At 41.7% G+C, this 19,544-nt stretch overlaps 1 protein-coding gene across 1 annotated transcript in view; it reads left to right on the top strand.

Annotated features, from left to right (window-relative positions):
- Window positions 1–7,622, top strand: part of ZCCHC24 (zinc finger CCHC-type containing 24) — a 107,385-nt gene extending 99,763 nt beyond the window's left edge. The window contains exon 4 of the mRNA XM_054637395.2: window positions 1,176–7,622. Within this exon, the coding sequence (XP_054493370.1) occupies window positions 1,176–1,289 (114 nt within the window). The 3' untranslated portion in view covers window positions 1,290–7,622. The remainder of the gene's footprint in view (window positions 1–1,175) is intronic.
- Window positions 7,623–19,544: the final 11,922 nt, after the last annotated feature.

Below are 19,544 nucleotides of genomic sequence, written 5' to 3'. Positions count from 1 at the left end.
CTTTAAGACCTTACAGATAAAGAAAAGTCTTTAAGATTAAGAAAGGTGTTAAGACATAAATGGCCAAGATGGTGTAATTTTTATTTACCCATCCACTGCTCCAAGAATCACACTTTGAAGATATAAGTAAGGGTCTAATATCCCTGTAAAAACAGTGAGAAGCTTGTGGCTAGTTTTCAGATTTCACACCACATGCTGTGTCTACCACAGTCCCATGAAGAACTGCTGCCTTCATGGCACAGTGCAATGAAACAGCCTTTCAGATACATTTCATGAAAACAGATCAATTATGGGTTAGGGAATTTGGGAGTGTTTTCCAAGCAAATGGTGCACTTTATTAACTTCTACCTCCCATCTCTATCACTTCCCTACCTATTAGACTTCCCAAGCCTTTGACTTCGTCACAATATTTAACATGGGTATTTTATTTCCAGAATGACTGTGAGGCCTTTTACATGCCATGAAAAGTGAAAGCCCAAATACCTAATAACAATGAATCAGCCTAATTTCCTCCAACATGCTGATTTCATGAATATTATTTAAAGTACATCATTTATTACTCAGATTCAGTGCAAAGGATTGTGTCATGATGTTGGATTTTGGTTTGTTTTTGTATAAGTTCGGAATTTTTTTTAAATTTTATTAAAAGCTTTGCAGCTGCTCTGCTTCAAAACTTTCAGCATCAAAACCATGGGACTACCTATTGGGAAAGCACCATTTAGCTATGTAATATCTGTGCATAGTATGACTGTTTTCTTCATGTAGCAGCTAGTCCTAACATTGATAATCCTTGCTCTGCATTGCTGGGTTATGGGATTCCCAGGCTTTAGGTGTTAGTGCCTTTGGGACATCTAAGTTACTGGAGCTAAGCAAATAAACTCTTTTGTTACTGCTTTTTAGAAATGAAGTCCTCAATTCAGTATTTTTGTAATTTGTCTGCAACAAAGTTAACAGCACCTTTTTGAAGAACGACATTAAATTGTGAGGTCACTCTGAACCAATGTAGAGCTGAATGGCTGAAAAAATCACTCCATACCTTCAGGAAAGGAACATGGTACCTTCTTAATTACCAGTAGAAAGCTCAGTTAGGGCATAGCAGTAGATTTCACATGCTGAATAAAGAGTACCAAGGACAAAACCTTGGATCTAACCTGATTTCCTTCCCACCACTGCAGAGACCTCTGGAAAAGCCAGACGGCCTGGATGTGTCAGACCAGAGCAAAGAACACCCTCAGCATCTGTGTGAGAAGTGCAAAGTCTTGGGCTACTACTGCCGCCGTGTGCAATAAACCTTCAACGTGGCCTCTTCCCATCCCCATCATCCTGAGATTCTCTGGCAGCATGCCATCAACAGCAGCACATCAGATCAAGATAAAAGCTAAAATAATTGCCAATATTGCCTATCTAATAATATGCCTTACCATTAATAGAATGTAACATTTCTCCTGTGCATGTGCATGCATGCAATAGGTATTTACAGGACTATGATTTGTATACATATATATGTAAATTTATATATGTACACACATAAGGTGTTACTGATGATGTTCACAACAGAACTGCAGTTACAGGTTCTGCTGATTGTTTACACAGACCCTATATCACAGCCAGGTGAAATGAAGTACTTTTCAAAAGGCAAGGAATAATGTTCACAAGGAATATTTGTTACATGTATGGCTTTTGCAGAGGTTCAGTAACTGTGGGGCCACTAATTGTAAGCACTCACCCACAACATGAACACTGTTCTTATTATATGACAAGACAAAGGAAGATAAAACAAGCCACAGCATAAAAGGAGAATTACTGCTTTCCCAGTTTTAGAAAGTCTTAAGAGGTTTGTGCTGCTGATTTCTTGGACTTTTTTCTATTTGTTACCATCTCTTGGGCAGGGCTTAGGCAAAATAATTTTTGCAGGACATGAAAAAAAAGGTGAATAATTGTTTGAGGGGTGTGGGTTGGGTAGGAAGGGAATGCCATAAGATTCCAAGAGGTTTTTGTAGGAGACAAAATTGGCTTGCTTATGCAACTACCAGATCCTTCTCTTGTCATATAATCCCACTGACATGGCCCCTTCTATGTGCATGACATGTTCATTAGGCTATAAGCACATTAAATTTACTATGAATAAGGGGATAAGAATACTTAAAACTGACCCCAATATCCTTAACTAAAAGATTAGCCAAACTTACTATTTATAGTAGTTTAAAAGCCACTTTCTGGAAATATTTTTATGTCCTGTTTTCTACTATAGAAATTTGTTATGATATGAAACACGTTAGCCATAGGGGTGTTTTAAGGCATGGAGAACACTCTATATAACCCTCTTTCTTTATGTCTTCCTGAAGACCTACATACCTGGGGAGAAATTTAGGAATTATATTTCATTGTCCCATTTCAGGTAGAACTTTGCACAGGGACAGCCTGCTGCAAAGAACATCTTGTCAGGGATTGGCAAACTGAAAGTACCTCGAGACAGTATCCTGATTGTACGTCTACATGAGAGTACATTGGCAAAAGGACACAACAAGCAATTAATTTGTAGTATTCACTAAAAAAATTAGAGGAATAATGTTAGAGGTTGGGGGGGGGTTACATCAGCAATTTACATTTTTATGAAGTTTCCTTTAGGGAGATTGATTTGTGTGAATGATACTTAGAGAAAATACTTTAAATCCTAAATAACTTGATGTGAAATAAATGTGTTCTGAGGACTAGCTCTGTAATGCAAAGAAAGTGGGGGGTTTATGCCAAGTGATAGCAGGATGTTACCAGTATGTCAAGACAAGCTTCTATAAAGAAAGTAGAGAACTTATTATGAGTATTCACCTAGAGAACATGTAGCTCCTGACAAATCTGCTGCAGGGTCCAGCTCTTGCCATTTCCCTGCTTTGCTATAAGCAGGGCAAAATTGCATCTGCTTGTTTGGTGGGAGTGGCAGGTACATGTCTTGAAAACTCTATTATTTATGGGCAGCCTGAGAGACCCAGCCTGCTCCTCACAGCAATGGATAAGCATCCTGACTCCCAGCTTCTGACCACAGCTCTCCCATAGCTCCCTGATTTTGGGCAAGTCACAAGATCCTTCTGGACCTCAGTTTCCCCAACTGCAAAAAGGGGGTAATAATACTTTAGCATACCTACCTCACAGGAGAGTTGTGAGGTTTACTTAATATCTCTTAAGTGTTTTGGCATCACTGGATGAAAAGTGCTGTGTAATGCTAAAATAGAATTAACTAAATTAATCACTTGGAAACTACTATTGCCCAGTTAGCAACTCCAACTAAAATAGCTGAAAATAATATTATTGAAAGTAACACTAATAAACAATTCAGTTGCCTTAGTGAAGATATGCAGTTTTAGCATTTTCAAATGCAAACACATTCTTTTGCACAGATTCACAAATTAACTTAGAGACAAATTCTCTCAACAAAGATACTAATCTGTCTATACAAGTAAGAAAATACACAAGCAAATCTAGGGGTGGATTTTCTAAGCTTGACCTCTAGGATTAATCTCAATAGTTTGTTTCAAGCATGAGTAATTTTGAAAGAGGAGCATTTTAGACCAGATCTATTTTTTCCTCTTGAGCACTTAATAGTACAGGAACAAAAAAAATCACCTAGATGGTTCACATCTAGCTAAACAACTTGTAGAAAAACCCTCTTAGATGAAAAGAAGAGAAAACGTTATTTTATTTTCTCCCTGAAACTAGGATGTTGCTATCAAACATTTTGTTCAGTACTGAAATTATCTCCCTGTTATGATAACCACTAAAACCAGTAAAATACCACAACTCTTGATATAGCTGTATCACTAGATCACACACCAGCAGGTTCTGACAAAAACCTGACTAAAAGATGCCATTATAAGCATTGGTATTTTCATGACAGTGCCCTATTAAGAATTGTTTATCCATATTCAACACGGCAAGGCAACGCCTTTAGCTTATGGATTTTTAGATTATACTAAAAATACACATGATCTACTTTAACACAACGTCTATAGGTGCAGCATAACAATTCTTGAGAGCATACTTATGAGAGTTCAGTATTTATATTATTGATGTGTTCCTAGGCAGGAGACATATAGAGTATTTAAGTGATACTTAGCCTATCTGTAACAAAGAGGAGAGCGGATCTCCCCCTGCCCTGGCGCTGGGGGGAAGCAGACGAAGAACGCAAGGTGTGGGAAAGCACGGAGTGACACTGCCGTGGTTTTACTGCCCAAGGCGAGGCAGCAATCCGGCGGTGCCGGGGCAGCGGGAACCTCCTCCCTGCGCAGGCCGGACCCCGCTCCCCCGGGCCGGCCCGGGCAGGGCAGGAGCGCCGAGCTCGGACCCCCGTCCCTGCCTGCATGGCCCGGCTGCTGGCACTGCAGCCCGGGGCCCGAGCGTTCGCTCCGCACTGAGCCTGTGCAGTGGGAGCGGCTGGAAAACACATCACATAATTGTGTGTAACAGCTTAGGACCATTGGGTTTTAGTTAGTGGCAGAGAAGGGACATTTCTGAATTTTTATTTCGAAGGAAAGAAAGGATGATTGATTACAAAATATAGATTACTTCTACTCCCTCCCTCCCCACACAAAGGGAATTCACCTATACATGTAACCAGCTCTCTTCAAATTAGAAAACAAAGGGTAAAGGTGCAGAGTTTTGATGGGAAAAATGAGGAATTGATTTATCTTTTAAATTTTAGTGACTGCTTTCGGATGTTCTCTCTCTGCACTGAGAGCATCAGCTAGCAATTATTGAAGGCATTAGTAGACAGTATTAGCAAGAGTGAAGCAAGCATCAGCAAAAAGAGTTTTTAATCAATACAGGCCTCCCTAAACTGAGTATTCTTTAGAGGCATACCTGAGAGCAGTTTGGCTCTCTGCATTTATTTGGCAAACTGGATTTTCAACCTCAGATGCTTGCTGTTGACAGCCCACCAATACATTGTCCTATTCTATTTTTTTAAAATTTTCACCTTTTTTTAGATTTTTTTTTAAACTTCCATTTATTTCTTTAAAACCAGCAACAAAAACCAATCAAACAAATAAACACCCTGCAATTTCTTTAATGAGTTGGTCATAAACATTTCATATCAAATTTGGCATTGGCACACCTCCGGAAAAATGTTTGAGGAATTTGAAATGTGTGTCATGGGTTTTTAGCTGCTTTAACCTAATGAGGCTACAATGAAGTTATTACAAATACTTCATTTAAAGGTGATGAAGAAATATCCTAGTCATTTAAAGGATGGCCCCATTTTAGCCAGTTCCTACTGCTGCTACAACAGATGTAAAATGATGCCACACAAGCAATGTTTGAGACATTTTTGTCTCAAAGTTGCTATTTAATTTCAGATAAATACACAAGAGTATATATTCTTTCTGAAAAGAGGTGTATTTTGAAGTTCCCCATTATATGGGACTTAGTTTTTAAACTAAAAATGTGAAGTTACATATGTCTGAGAGAAGCCTTATACCTAAAAGTATTATCTACATTTTACCTTTTTATATAACAAGAAATTTAGATTATACATGGATTGTATACCTGTGACACTCTAGCATTTTTTAAAAAAACCCGAAACCTACTTAAAACATTAAAAGTTTAGAGCTTTTGGAAATGTCAGACTCCATAGACTAGTGGTCTTTGTCCTGCAGTCACACAGAAGATTTTTTTTTTGTCCTATTCTGGATCCTAAGAGTTTTCCACTGAACAGTAAGCAATAAATCATCAACACGTGTTTTTCAAGTTAAGTAGATAGACATATATTTTCCACTTGCCTTTGCCAACATACTTTAAAATGTGATTGAACTATCCCCATAGAAAAACCATTCTTTCAGATATCACTCCACTCCCAAGTGGGCTTCCACCCATATCTCTTTCTTATCTGCAAAACCAGTGCTGTCCATTGAGGTTGCTATATCGCTCAAGTGCTCAGAGGGCTGTTTGAGATCTTAGATATAGGGATGATGGATTGTGTTTCTAGGATGAATTTCAAAGGGACAATCGTGTGCAGTTACTAGCTATAGATGATTGATATAAATGTTTACCCCTGTATGAAGTATTTTACAGTTTTACTTGCAGATGTGTATTTATCTTGAGTTATACTTGACATAGAGTTTCTTTCAATTTTTTTTTTAATACTATGTGTGTATTTTGGAAACCTTTTTAGATGTTAAAATTTTTGAATGGTTACAAATATTTCTTATAATACTGAATTGTTATCTGGAAACTCTTTGCAGTAACTTTTTGTATATATTTGAGGGCCTTTTTAAAAAGTATTGTTTGTTTTTTGGGCAAAGTTTTTACAATTGGGAAGCTTTCAGAAGGGCCTTCCTCTCAACTAGGATACTAACGGAGGTAAGAGTTTTCTTAAGTATTTTGCAGTATTTTGCAGAACTAAGGATGTATCCTCAAGAAAATATTTATGGAAATAATTTACGTTTTTTTTACAATGCTTTTGTCTGTATAAAGTATGCAACAGAACTACATTAAGAAGGAAATATTGTCTACATAAAATATTATATGAAAGTTGGTACATAATTCTGACAAAAAACCTTGCAATTCTTTAAGCCATATTGTTTTTGTTATCCTTGGATGAAAATATCAGTATTAAGTAACCAGTGTATTATTCAAGTGCTTAGACTTATATGAAAATGCTTATACGGTTTATTTATGTGTATTTGGGGAACGAGTGCTAGAAAAGCTATCACTAGACATGTAGCAAGTGAGGAGCAAATATCAGTATACTGTCACTTTATGGCCTTGTGAGAGACACACCGGTGTTGAGAGCACCGTGGAGACTCAGCTTTCAGGAACTCCGAAGCACAAGTGGTGGGTTTCAAATGGTGGCTCTTTCCTTCCCCAGAACTAGAGGGGAAGAAAGTTGGTTGGGACACTGTTTAACTTGACTTTCACAACTCTTTGCAGACTGTGAGCTCAGCTATGCAGTATCATCTATAGCAATAATATCAATCAAAGGATGTAAGAGAAAAGGATTGAAGTAGATTATTGTAGGGGTTTACGTTTATTTTAATTAGAACTGATAGCAATATAGAATATGCATGTGCACGTATTCGAAGCATTTTACACTTTACATTTCATGTAGTTTGATTATATTATGAAGGATTGAGTTTTTAGTTTGATATTTTACCATGCTAAAATGGGAGGTCAGCCCAGCCCTATACTGGATTCTTGTTTCCTTTAAAAGGTTATTTAGTACAGCACTCACTGCATTGTGTAATAGTGCTAAAACTAACACTATTTTATGAATTTCTTCAGCTTTAAAAAAAATTAACCTAATGATTATTACATTTGTTTAACTGTACCCACTGACCTTGTGAGATTCAGTTGGCAAATTGTGTAATTTCTTTTTCTGTAACTGTTAATAAACTTGTACAGCTAAAACAAACAAAACCTATGGACAAAGGCCTCAGAGGTACCAGTTCTGTTTCAGCAATCAAGATGACAGCTTGCTCATCTGGTGACTGTGTTGCTACCGAGACTGTAACACCTCTGTTGTGGATTGTCCATAAAATGGCATTCCGACATGTGCCTTATTTGCTGGATAGTATACAGCTTTCCTCTAGTATTCTAGCATTTTAATGCTGTATTAAAGTATTGCAAAAAAACCAGCAAGAGTGTGGCATGGTTTTCTTGAACATTCCTTCCTTTGACAATTTACTCCCAGCTGCAGTGGGTTCCTGGCTAAGGCCTGGCCAGTCACAGTCTGGCGCCTGAGGAGCAAACCTGCCCTACCACAGCCATGACCCAGACCATGGGAAGAAGACTTTCTCCACTGCAGTGAGTGCCTCTGCTGCAAGGAGCCTGGTCATATCAGGGTGACAGCTCTTCACTGCTAGAGGGACACCTCGGGTTAATGGTGCCAGGTCCTGTTTCTAACAGCCTATTCCTTCTCAAGGAAAACGTTCTATAATCAAAGTACACTTGTAGCCTTTGGTTGGATAGGAAAGTATATGTGCCAGCAAGCTGCTGTAGTGAAAAATAACATTCATCATTCTTTGCAAACACAAGAAGTTAGCAAGAACTAGTCCAACTAAATGCTTGTATATTAGCAATGCTCTTCTCACACTCCCAGCCAAAGTTCAGTGGCAAGTTCTTTTCTCCCAAGACTGACAATACTGTAGTGATTGGAAGCCAAAATAAGGGTGTCAAGAAATTAACTTTGGATTTTAGGTATCCTGCCTCTAACACAAGAGATTGCCTTCATTTAAAACAAGCAGAAAAAATTTATTAGACACACCAGCACACATTTTTTTTATGCCTGATCATTGCTAAAAAACACACTGTGTATTTGCCACTTGGAGATCTTCACCACATTGACACCATTTCTATCACATAGCAAATCTGATTTATGGATTTGAGTCCTCATTCAGTCCACATGAGAGAGAGCAAAAACACGTCCACATTTGTGCACTGTCAGGCAATGGAGGAAGAAGAGGTTGACAAGGAATTTTACAGTTCTGAAGCCTTGAAAACAGTGACTATTTCATCAAATGGTGAAAGACATCCCCAGCTGAGCCCCATGGAAAGGGAAAGCACATATTCAGAACTTGTTGGTAAAATTATTTTTGAAAAATAAAGCATACTTCACTTCTTCACTTAAAATTTGGCTACAGCACTTTCCCATAGCAAACACAAGCCACAAAGCCAAGCTCAGAACTGAAATACATCTTTCTTTTTACAGAAGACCTGGGGCTTCCCAAAAAACCCACAAACACCTCAGATTTAGCACTCAACTGAGACAAGAAAACATGCTGAGTAGAACCACAAATCTTAGCTCCCTATTACCACATTTTCTATGATTCCTCAAAGAAATAACCTTTCCATATTTAAAACAAAAGTAGATGAACACAAATGATATAGCATCAACAAAAACAATCAAATAACTCTTCCATCATTTTCATTGCCGAAGCATTTCCCCTTCCTGCTCTGTGTGAATGAGGTCAAGAGACAATGCACCAACCTGCTTGTAATGGAAGGGCCAAATGACTCCCACTACAGGAAAATAATAGTGCTTTCATTAACAGGGATTTCATATAACACTGACACTTCAAAATAAAAAGCTGTTTCATTATTCTTAAATGAAAACCCATTTAAACAGCACACCAAGGCTCCTACTCCTCATGTTAGTCACATCACACCAAAAGCTTCTTCTCAGATCCTCCTGCTGTATAGCAGGATACAGACTAGACCTAAAATCCCAGCTGGGAAGGGGATATTCACTGCCATGCAGCACAGTCAAATGTTTAAAAGGCTGCTCCTGTCTCCATACCCCTCTGCAAAGGCTGTACACAGGAGATGTTGGCAAGGAAAATGGAACCCAAAACACCAAGGGCTGAATGCTGACAGCCAGGTCTTTCCACTAAGAACTAAAGAAACCTCTTAACTGGAACACATAAAATTCTTACTCTTGATCAGTATATGTAGTGTGTGATCCTGAAAAATAGAATGCAACATTTAGGTTTGCTTTTCTCTAGTGTTCACCTTCTGGACTTAGAGAAACAGATAATTTGTCAACTCCTATGTGGGGACAACCAGCACTCCTCAAGCACCTCTGTTTTACTGAAAGTAATGCAATTGCTCTTCCTCTCCATCTGTATCTCAAACACATTTCAGATAACCAAACCCAGAAAACTGGTCATTATACCAAAACTGCAAAACCTCATTCAAACAACTTAGGTTAATACCTCTCACAACCATTTTGCAAACTTTGTAAGACATTTTGCAAATGAACATGCTGAGAAACACCTACCTCAGTCAGCCTTTATGGGGTCTTTATCCAAAGGACCAAGACTGAAGCAGAGGCAATTGCAGTTGTGAGGTGTTGGAGCATCCCTGACATGCAGCCCAGGGTAGCAGAGGCAGCCAGCACTGCTGTGGAAGAGAACAGAGCACTGTGAGACAGCCCTGGGTACAGCATTGCCCAGGCACACGGCTCCAGGGCCTATGAGACCAGGAGCAGCAGTAACTCTGGGAATTCTTTGAAAGGTTTATTTCTATGCCATGAGCTTAGCTAAATAAAAATATAGTCATCATTAAGGTTTTCCTTTTTTTTTTTTTTTTGATAAGAGATAAAAAGGGACCTTACAGCCCAGCTCACCCTACCAAACCCCATGCCTACAAAGAAAGCAAATCATAGCCAAATGCTTTATGTACATTTTAAGGGGAGTAAGGTGCAAACCAAAGATTTTCTTCTAATCACCACTCTAGTTTCCTAGTTCACCAGCTGAAGCCAGAGAGGAGAATGCCAGAACACCATAAGAAAGCTTTCTCTTAGACAATTTCTGAACACATCAAAGCAGCAGGTATGGGAAATCTAACACTAGCCAGCTTTCCATTAAGTTTCCTTAGAGTTTGGCAACATAAGGAGGTACAGCTTAAAGGATTGCCAAGAAGCCAGACATACCCAACTTGATTTCACCCAGCAAAACTTGAAGGAATAATACAGGAAAACACTGCAGAAGTAATAGGAAGCAAGACCTCAAAACTCCCTGCTTGCAAATAAAACAATGATAAATAGAAAAAAAACCACTAGCACAGGAAAAAAATACCTCTGCTGAGTACCCTCAGGTCAAAATTCAGAGAGTTGAAACACACAGCCCCTGAAAAGGGCCTCCTTTGTCTCTGCCTCACTTATATTGGCTACCAGCCCTGATTGCTGAGGGCTCCATCTGTGCTGGCCAGCTGTGTGGGGGGGTGGGAAAGGGATGGAGGGGAATGGGGGTGGGCACCAGCTCCTCCACAGGTGCAAGTGCTTCCTGCCTGGCTCTGCCTGCTGCAGCACAAACCCAGAGCCCTCCCCAAGTGCTACAGGAAAAAAGAGCACAGACATCAGTGCCACCAACAGGAATCTTCACAGGCTGCTGAGAAGCAAAGGATACTTCAGTTCACATCTAGGAGAGACAACTCTCCTTTTAATGTTCACAGGAACTGAAAGATCAACACAGTTAACGCTTCCGCAGCTGTAGAAATTTCACTAAGGGATATACACAAGTAAACTCCACTACACAGAATCTTGACTAGAACACCTTGAAATCAATCAATTAAAATTGCTTTCCAACATGCCCTGCTAATGCCTCTGAATGTCTGTGACAATTTGTGAATACAAAGCAATTACACACAACAACTAATACCTTGCCCGGCTAGTAAGGTGCGGTTACTTCTTTAGATACTTGGCTACAAGTATTTTTGCATTTCTTTAATTAAACTGAAGCAAAAGTGACTGAGTTAAATAAAGACAACCACTCACATCAACATGTTCCAGGATTTGAAGGAATGAAACTAGGTATATTAAGTTGGGGGATGAACAGTAATGCACTGATTCAGAGTAGCAAAAGCAAAACCAGACACAAGTAGCAGCTGAGTCCCTGATGCTCAGTGAAAGACACCCCAAATGGTGCATATTGAAAAACAGATTTAAATTAGCTTCTAATAGTCAGGAATAAGTGTGTTGTGTTATTTTGGATTGTTCAACTCAGCCATAATAGTTAAAAAAAGAGACAAACAGAGGATTTGGAAGTAGGAACAAGAAAAGAAAGAGAAAACATCATTATATAATCCTTATCTCTTTAGAAGGACAAAACAGAAATCAAAAAATTCAGGAATGAAGAAATGAAAGAAATTATTTCCTTGTGAAAGGCGACTGTGCACTGGGCTTCCATCTTCTGGAAAAGAGATCATTAAAGGCAGATGTGTTAGTACCCCACAATATAATAAATGACACAAATAAGGGAAGAAATATTAATTGCTTCTACAACTCTCCTAGAAAAAAGGAATTTTGGATACAAACATCTGAGGTAATATAATTAAAACAAAAAATTTCACACAGCAGACTGAAATGCATAGTCATGGGATATTCTAGCTGTCAAAAGAATAAATGAGATCAAAACCAACTACTAAACCACATTAAAAAAAATTAAACTCTGCAAGGGTTATTAACCACGAAGCTGTGACCCTGCTCAGGAAGTCCCAAAGCACAGAAGCCTCCAGCAGCAAGAGATGATGCCAACAGAAGGTTGACTGCCTGTGGTTCGTATCTTTTCCCTCACTAAACTGCTGTAGGAAAGAGGATATCTGAGTAAGTGTTAGTCTGATTGTTGTCTGGCCGAAGGATTATTTTTTTGTGTGACATTGGGAGCTGCAATATGTGAATGTAAACATACTTCAGCCCCATATGTAAGGAAATATGTGGCACCCAGCAGGCACCTGACAGCTGCTGGGCAAGACTCAAACAGACATGCCCAGGGAAATACCCTTCAGTTCTCCAGCATTCATGCTCTGACCTTGCAACTCAGCTGTGCTCACATTTAGTTGGGCTACTTAACAGGAAACTAATTGAAAACTACCATAATTTGTAGTCTCCAACAGAACATTGCACTACTGTAGCAAATTTTTTTTGTTTGAGTTTAATTTTTTTTAAATTCTTTGCATACGGTATTTTTAAAAAAGCTATTCCTAATTAGCTGTTTTTAAAGCTATTTTAAATGTATCTATACACTGCACTCCTGTTTGCTGGGCCACACCACCACTGTTGCTCTCCAAGTGGCAAGGACAGGGTTTAGCCCTTGCTTGGCCTTACCATATGGTTTTCTGGGGTCACAAAAGAATTTACTGCGCCAAGGAAAATTTCTAAGAGGTGTTTAATCACCTCTTAGCATCCAAAAGGTCCAGTAAATGGAGCTCATAACAATGAGGTTAGAGGCTCTGGCTGAGCCATGCACAGTGTCACCATGGGAGGCAGCCAGGCTGTGCTGGGCTCCTGCACGGTTCCAGCCGTGCTGTGCTCAGCCCTTCTGGCCAGCACCGAGCCACAGCCAAGGACACCCTGAATTGACAAGGAGGTTGGTCAGCCTGCACCCATGTTTCCCCATCTACTGATTTTAAGCCTTCTACTCCAAGGGTGCAGCTTCACACCCAGGAGCTGCAGGAAAGGCATGAGATGTGCATGTCTGGATTGAGAAAAGCTTTATCTTTTCTGCCACAACTACCTCTGCCCATCTCTCTATGCATGGAGGAAATGTCAGTCTGAGGCAGACAGAAATATTCAGACCAAAGAAGATACATAAGGAGGCTTTTGTAAAATAAATATAGCCAAGAGAAGAAAGTGACCTTTTTCTCCCCTGATTTCCTTCCTGCACTGAACCCTGTGCACCTCTTTGCAAGAATTTAGCACAAGAGAAGAAACAATAGGGTCTCAAATAAGGCTTTACAGTCCCAGCAAAAGGGAAATTCAGCCTGAGGTATGTGTGATTTGCTCTTTCAAGCACTGTAGGTGTGAAGTAAATCTTAGATTTTTTTTAAATAAAATTTAATGCACTTCATAAACATATTCTTCCCTTCAACACCTTACCAGTAAATCTGTCTGATTTCAAACAGCTTTCTAAATATGATAAGTAGGAGAAATTTGTCACCCTGGTTCTTTTTGTAAAGACAGACAATACAGCAAGTAGTGATGGGCATATAAGCCTCACTTTCACCCTGGCACATATTCTGGTTTTCTTAAGAGTTAAAAAAGGCACTTTTTTCTTAGTGCAGATACTGTCTAATCTCCAGCATGTAACCAATCCCCTTTGGGAACATCTAAGAAAGAAAAAGAAAAAAGGAAAAAGAAATCTGCTATGAATTCACTTCAACACTGTGTTCTGTTACGCAGAACAAGCAAGTAAACAAACGACAAACACCCCAAACTAATTTCCTAAAAAACTCATCTGGGTAAAGTCTGTTCAGTGACTGGAGTGAGACATGTATGTTTAGATTATAAAATTGGTGAACTTAATCAGAGGCTCCTTCACCTACAGATATAGGTTGTAAGTGATTGTGCCCAAAACAACTGGAACTGTAAATTCCAAGTCCCTCTATGCCTTGTACCTCCCCACTTTCTCTTGCCTCTCCCAACTCCTCCTCACTGTCTGTAAAGAAGAAAGTCTGTATTTTACAGTTGTTGCTCATTTTAAGTCCAAAGTGGTATTACATGATTTGCACTGTCCCTGGTTTTTCAAAACCAAATTTGGAATTACATTAACATGCTGTCCCCTCCAAACATCCTTAATTGTGTTGCCACACACATTCCAGCCCTTGCCCCACACCACCTGCAGCACAGACAAACACCCTGGTGCTCTCCACTGCCAGTCATACTCTTAAGAAATGCTTTTGTTCTGCAGAGGGATGCAGGTAAGTGACCACAGCCACCTCCCTGCCCTTACAGGAACCAAATCAAGGCCTCTGTATTCCAGTCACAATTGTGATTTCTGGTCTTTCTCACACAATCCCAGTCACTGGCTTAGCAGAGAACCAAAAAACTTTCTCCAAAAAAATGAGGCAGACAGCACTGCTTTCTAAGGGCTGTGAGCTGAATTCGTGCTTGCTCTACTAGTCCCAGGTGTGGCCAATTGCAGCTGGGTTACAGCCAAATAATTCTGACTTTTCTTCCCGAAGTTCCTTCTGTCAAACCTCACTGCAAGAGCTCCAGGAGGATTTCTCATCAGGGATGACTCTGATTTTTCTGTCCCAGGAATGGCCTGGTTGGAGCCTCTTTGCTTGTTTTGGTGGAGCCACTGCACAGCTCCTTGGGGTGGAGCACACACTGCTGGGGGATCATTTTGCTCCCCTCAGCTTTAGGGAAGACAAGTTACACAGTGCAATGGTTTTGCAGCACAACAAAAACCATCCCAACCAGAGAATGCTGGGTATGAAAACGATCCTCCTGATTTCTCCTTTCAGCACATTTTGTTGCCTAGTGAGAAGGAGGCCGAGATGGAATGAGCAGACGGGTCTGCAGGATCAGTGCTGGCAAACGTGGAAAATTTTACAGCTTCTGGCTCCAGCCCCAGCTTGTCCCCACTTTCCACGAATGCCTAATTGAGACTGTCTGGCTTTTTCCGCAGAGGTGGGAGCCAGTTTCCAGGCAGGGCATATGGGTGTATTCTCTAAGCCTTTGCCTTGTAAAGTTTTAGCACCCAGAAAAGCCTCCTGTCTCCAGGATGATTCAGTTGGCTGGTGAGGGAGTTGCTGCCAGGCAGGGATGAGGGTTGTTGCTGTTGACAGGAAAAAACAGAGCGTAGAAGGGGGGAAAGAGCAGCTCTCTTGTAAAGAAATGATGCCACAGCAATCACCTCATTTTGTATGGGGCATGGGCCCCATACAGGGTACTACACTAAAGTCCCTGCAAGACAGAGGACACAGCTACAACTGCAGCACAGGTGCATTGGGGAGCAGGGTGAAGGTGTAGCCACTGTGGCTGTTCATCCCTTGACAACACCTGTGGTGCTTCTGGTGTGATCCATGAGCAGGGCACTCTCTGCTGTCCCATCCCCCAGCGGGGCATGTGCCAGAGACCACCTGCAGCAGTCATGGGACTCACTTGGCCCTGCACCTTCACCTCAGCCTCAGGACCACAGCAGCTCTTGCAGCTGCAGTGCTCTGCTGTGGGTTCAGAAGGGAGGTCCCAAGAGAAGAGGCGTGTCTGAGTATCACTGGGGAGGCAGCAGCTCCCGCACCAGAACTACCCGAGCTGCTGTTTCCCTTTGCAGAGCAGTAAAGAGCCAAGCAACGCCATAGCTCAGCATCCAGAGCAGGATGGGGCTGTCCGTGCCACGAGCTTTGCCCCTCACTGGTGTCCTGTAGGTGCCTGAGTCAGTATCAACTCACACCCAGCCTAGAGAGGGAGCAAGCAGATAACACCCAGCTAGGAAGCAGTCTGGGCTCCCCAGCGTGCTGTGTTCACACTATTCCTTTCTCAGTGGGACAAACCCTGCACCTGCCAAACATAACTTGATGATGGAGTGGCCTGGCCTATCATGGATGTTGTGGGTTTATATTAATCACATGGAAATAATTTTGGACAATTAAGCATACAGATGAAAGGCCAACTGGCTGCATATGTTCTGTGGGGCACGACCTAAAAGCAGTCCCAGTCATTGAAATGATGTAGTGTGAAAGCTGGATTAAACAGGTCAAGTAAATTTGGAGCAGCTAAAATAAACCGAACTCTCTTCCAAAACATATGTTGTACTTGCCATATAATATTGCTGTACTGTGGTAGCATGTCCCACACATGCCAAAATTGTGATACGCTTGTTCCAGGGTCACAGTGCCAGAGGGAGAGAGCGAGGATGGTTACTTTGGAAAAAAGCCGCTCAGAAAGTAGTTCTGTGAAAGTCATAAGCTCTCCTGAATGAGCTGCCTGATAAAGCTTTGCACATCTTCCTTGCAGCCTACCTGCCCAAATAGCCCAAGCCCAAGGAAGGCATTCAGTCTTACACTGAGCAATCAAACATAAATGAATGTTCTGGCCTTTTGGTTCCCCCTATAAACATTTTCCAGCCAGTGGTAAGCTGTTTTGAAAACCCCCAGCAGCTTGGCTTGGAGCTCGAGACCTTTTACAACATCTGGGAACGATTCCTGAATCGCTTCCCTGCGTACACCTGTACTGAACTCCATTTGCAGCAGATTTGCTGTGGAGAGACAGCCTGCACTGCCCACCCAGAACCAGGGCTGGGAGGGCATCACCACTGGCCAGGATGGCCAACTCCTCCTGGCAGGGCTGGCAGGGACCTGGGGGGTGGCTGACAGTGTGAACTGCTCACCATTCCCCTGTGCTGACCTTGCTTTAAACATTCACCAGTAACACACAGAGGGTAAAACACTTTATTGGACTGATGTGGCCACAAAGGAAAAATAAATAAAACAGTCCTCAGCCACTCACAGGCAGGTTAACAAAGCTGGGCATTAATCATTCTGGGAACACAGGGAACCCAAAGTGAGTTACAAAATAGCTTGGATCAGCTGCACCCTTTTTCCATCACATGGTTCTCCACATCAACCCTTTCCCAGGTCAGTGCTACCCAGACTTCCACACTGCTCTTGGGTTTTTTCCTACCATTTAATTGCCATATGCTTTGTATTATCTTTGTTCTTACTTTGTCTTGGTCATCCCAATCCTTCACTACACCAGATAATCAAGAGTCGACAGCAGTAAACAATTAGACAGTAAAACAGAGCACTTGGAAGATAGGAAATGTTAAGGGTTGACTCCTCAAATTCTTCCTTCTTTGGAACCCTGTGACCTATATTTTATCCATCTTGAACTCATTACTGGAAAAGTGGTTTTAGTCTGTATGTGTGGTTCTAGTAATGTTTTTTTGAATGGCTGTATTTTAGTTTTGTTACTAATTGCCAAAGCCTCATTTTTGGAGCTTTGATGAAGAGTGCACGTGGTGTGAAGTTCCCAGGGCTAGAGAAGGTGGGAAGGGCATGCTGCTCCTGAGACAGCTGGACAACACACTCCTTTTTCTTATTTCTCCATGAGAATCTCCAAATCTACCAAAGCTCATGAGTTTGCAAGTAATATTCTATAAATGGAACCTAAAAAGACATGGAAAACTTTATGAATGAAGAGAAAACTACTCAGAGAAGGTAAAAAAGCTGACTAGAAACAAGGGGATTCCCAACTAGCCATGGGTGACCTAAGTGCTGGCCACACTGACTGGCTGGTTGTGTGCAAAATTCCTGGTAGCCAAGATGCCTGCTTGGAAGCAGAGAGAAGGGAAAAGAGAAGGTCAAAACATGAAGAAATTCTGAATCCTAAATGTGTGTGAATGTTCCTGGAGTGCAGAAATAGACCCTGAAAAGAGGAGAAGAAATCAACTGATGATATCCAAATCTTGGTGTTCTGTGTTTTATTTTCTATAAACTCTCTTTTTCTATATCTATTTTCTGTCAAATTGATCTGAAGGCTTAATGAATAACCATTTGCTTTGGTTCAGTGCCAGCCCCACTAACCTGACAGAATAATATAGAGAGAAGCACAGCCTGCAGGCAGCTTGGTGCCCACAGGAGCTTTTGGGCGGTGTATGGGAAGATGCCCTTACCCTCTGCAGAATGCCAGACCAGGTTTTTTGTCAGCATTTAGAGAAATGCTTCTTGGCTCCTTGGACACAGGCATCCCAGCCAGAAGGAAGGGTGACAGTAAAGCACAACAGATAAAATCCAATCTTTGGGGTTTTTCATACATTTATGTAGGGATTAGAAAGTAAGCAGGGGGCTGACTGTAGCATAACAACCCAGTTCTCTTCTAAAACTACATATGTATTTGAAATTGTTCCTTAAAACTTAATGAGATGGTCAGCTTCAATGCAGCTGAAACCTCAGCACATCAGCTTGTGGGCTATCAACTCTTTTATCCAGATGAAGGGCTGATACAGCCCCTATTTTTGTCCTGCAAAACTGTCTTATGATGGCAAGGAAGTTGCACAGATTTCACTGACTCCAGGTGAGCCCAGCCAGGTGACTGCTCCTTGGGGATGCTGTCTTGCACTCAGGACTAGATGGAAAGGACACAGTGAATGCTGACAATTCCTGGGAAACTCTACCTGCTGCCTCCATAGCCAGCCCAGGGATTCACCTATTGGCTGAGGCAAAACTCACTGTCATGCACCCAGCATGATTCTCACAAGTCCCCAGGACAGTGTCAGCAGCTTGTGCTGGTGCTGGGGGGCTGCAGTGCTCCTGGCCAGCTTCATTTCCAGCCTTTCCATCCCCCCCTGGTACCATGGGACATCTTGCACACTGACTGCAGCTGTTATTTGCTGCTGTGCTGGCAGCGAGCCTCTGAGGGGGTGTGTTCACTGAGGCCTATTTTATATATGTCCAGAAGGATCTTTGGTAAAATCAAACATCTGAACTATGTCAGTGCTGCATGGTTATTTCTGAAGGCTGTCTCTGGGCTGTCTGTCATATTTCTCCAGAAGACTTTTGCCAGATGGCTATACATGACTGTGGTGTTAGTGAGAGCTAAATGAAGACCTCATGCAGGAGCCCCTTAAAAATGTTCATGATGTATTTAGTTTGCCAGAAAAACAATGATTTTCAAGCTGAACCAAAGTTTTAAAGATAAATCTGGATTTTTCTCAACACATCAGAGCTTAGAGTTCTTTATGAAAAACAAACAGGGGCTGGTGGTTGAGTACTGCAAATACACTGACAGGCTGCCTGGCTTATGGCAGGATAACATCCATCATTTTGGTAGGGCTGACAGAACCTGAGGGGTAACACTGCAGCATGAGGTCCAGCCAAGGCTGAGCATGCCGGTTCCTCCATCCCACCAGTGTCTGCTGGCCAAGGAAAGGGGTCCAGGAGGGATCTCAGGGTGTAGCTTCAAGCTCTCCTGTGCTGTAGAAAGGAGGAGAGGGAAACCTGTATGCTGCGGACTGGCAAAGCAGTGGGATTTACCTCTGATGGCTGCCTTGTATCTGGTCACCTGGCTGGAGGCACAGCAGCACTTCCCCAGCACCCTTGCAGGGGACTACTGGGTCTCTGCAGCCCAGGAGCCCAGGCAGTGAGGGGTCAGGTCCCCAGGGTGCTCCCTCTTTGTTGGCACTGAGGTGACACTGGCAAGAGGGGGACTCTGCTCTAGGCACCTGGCCAAGGCAAAATCCTCTCCCATTCTGCTTTTCCTTGGCTCTTCCTCTGGTAGATGATTTCCACTCCCAATGGGGCTTATGGTATGAGGAAGGAGTGCTCTGTGGTTGAGTACC

The sequence above is a fragment of the Agelaius phoeniceus genome, chromosome 9 (genome assembly GCF_051311805.1).
Source record: "Agelaius phoeniceus isolate bAgePho1 chromosome 9, bAgePho1.hap1, whole genome shotgun sequence".
NCBI classification, from domain to species: Eukaryota; Metazoa; Chordata; class Aves; order Passeriformes; family Icteridae; genus Agelaius; species Agelaius phoeniceus.
Note: the sequence above shows the minus strand (reverse complement) of the source record. Positions and strands in the feature narration are given on the sequence as shown.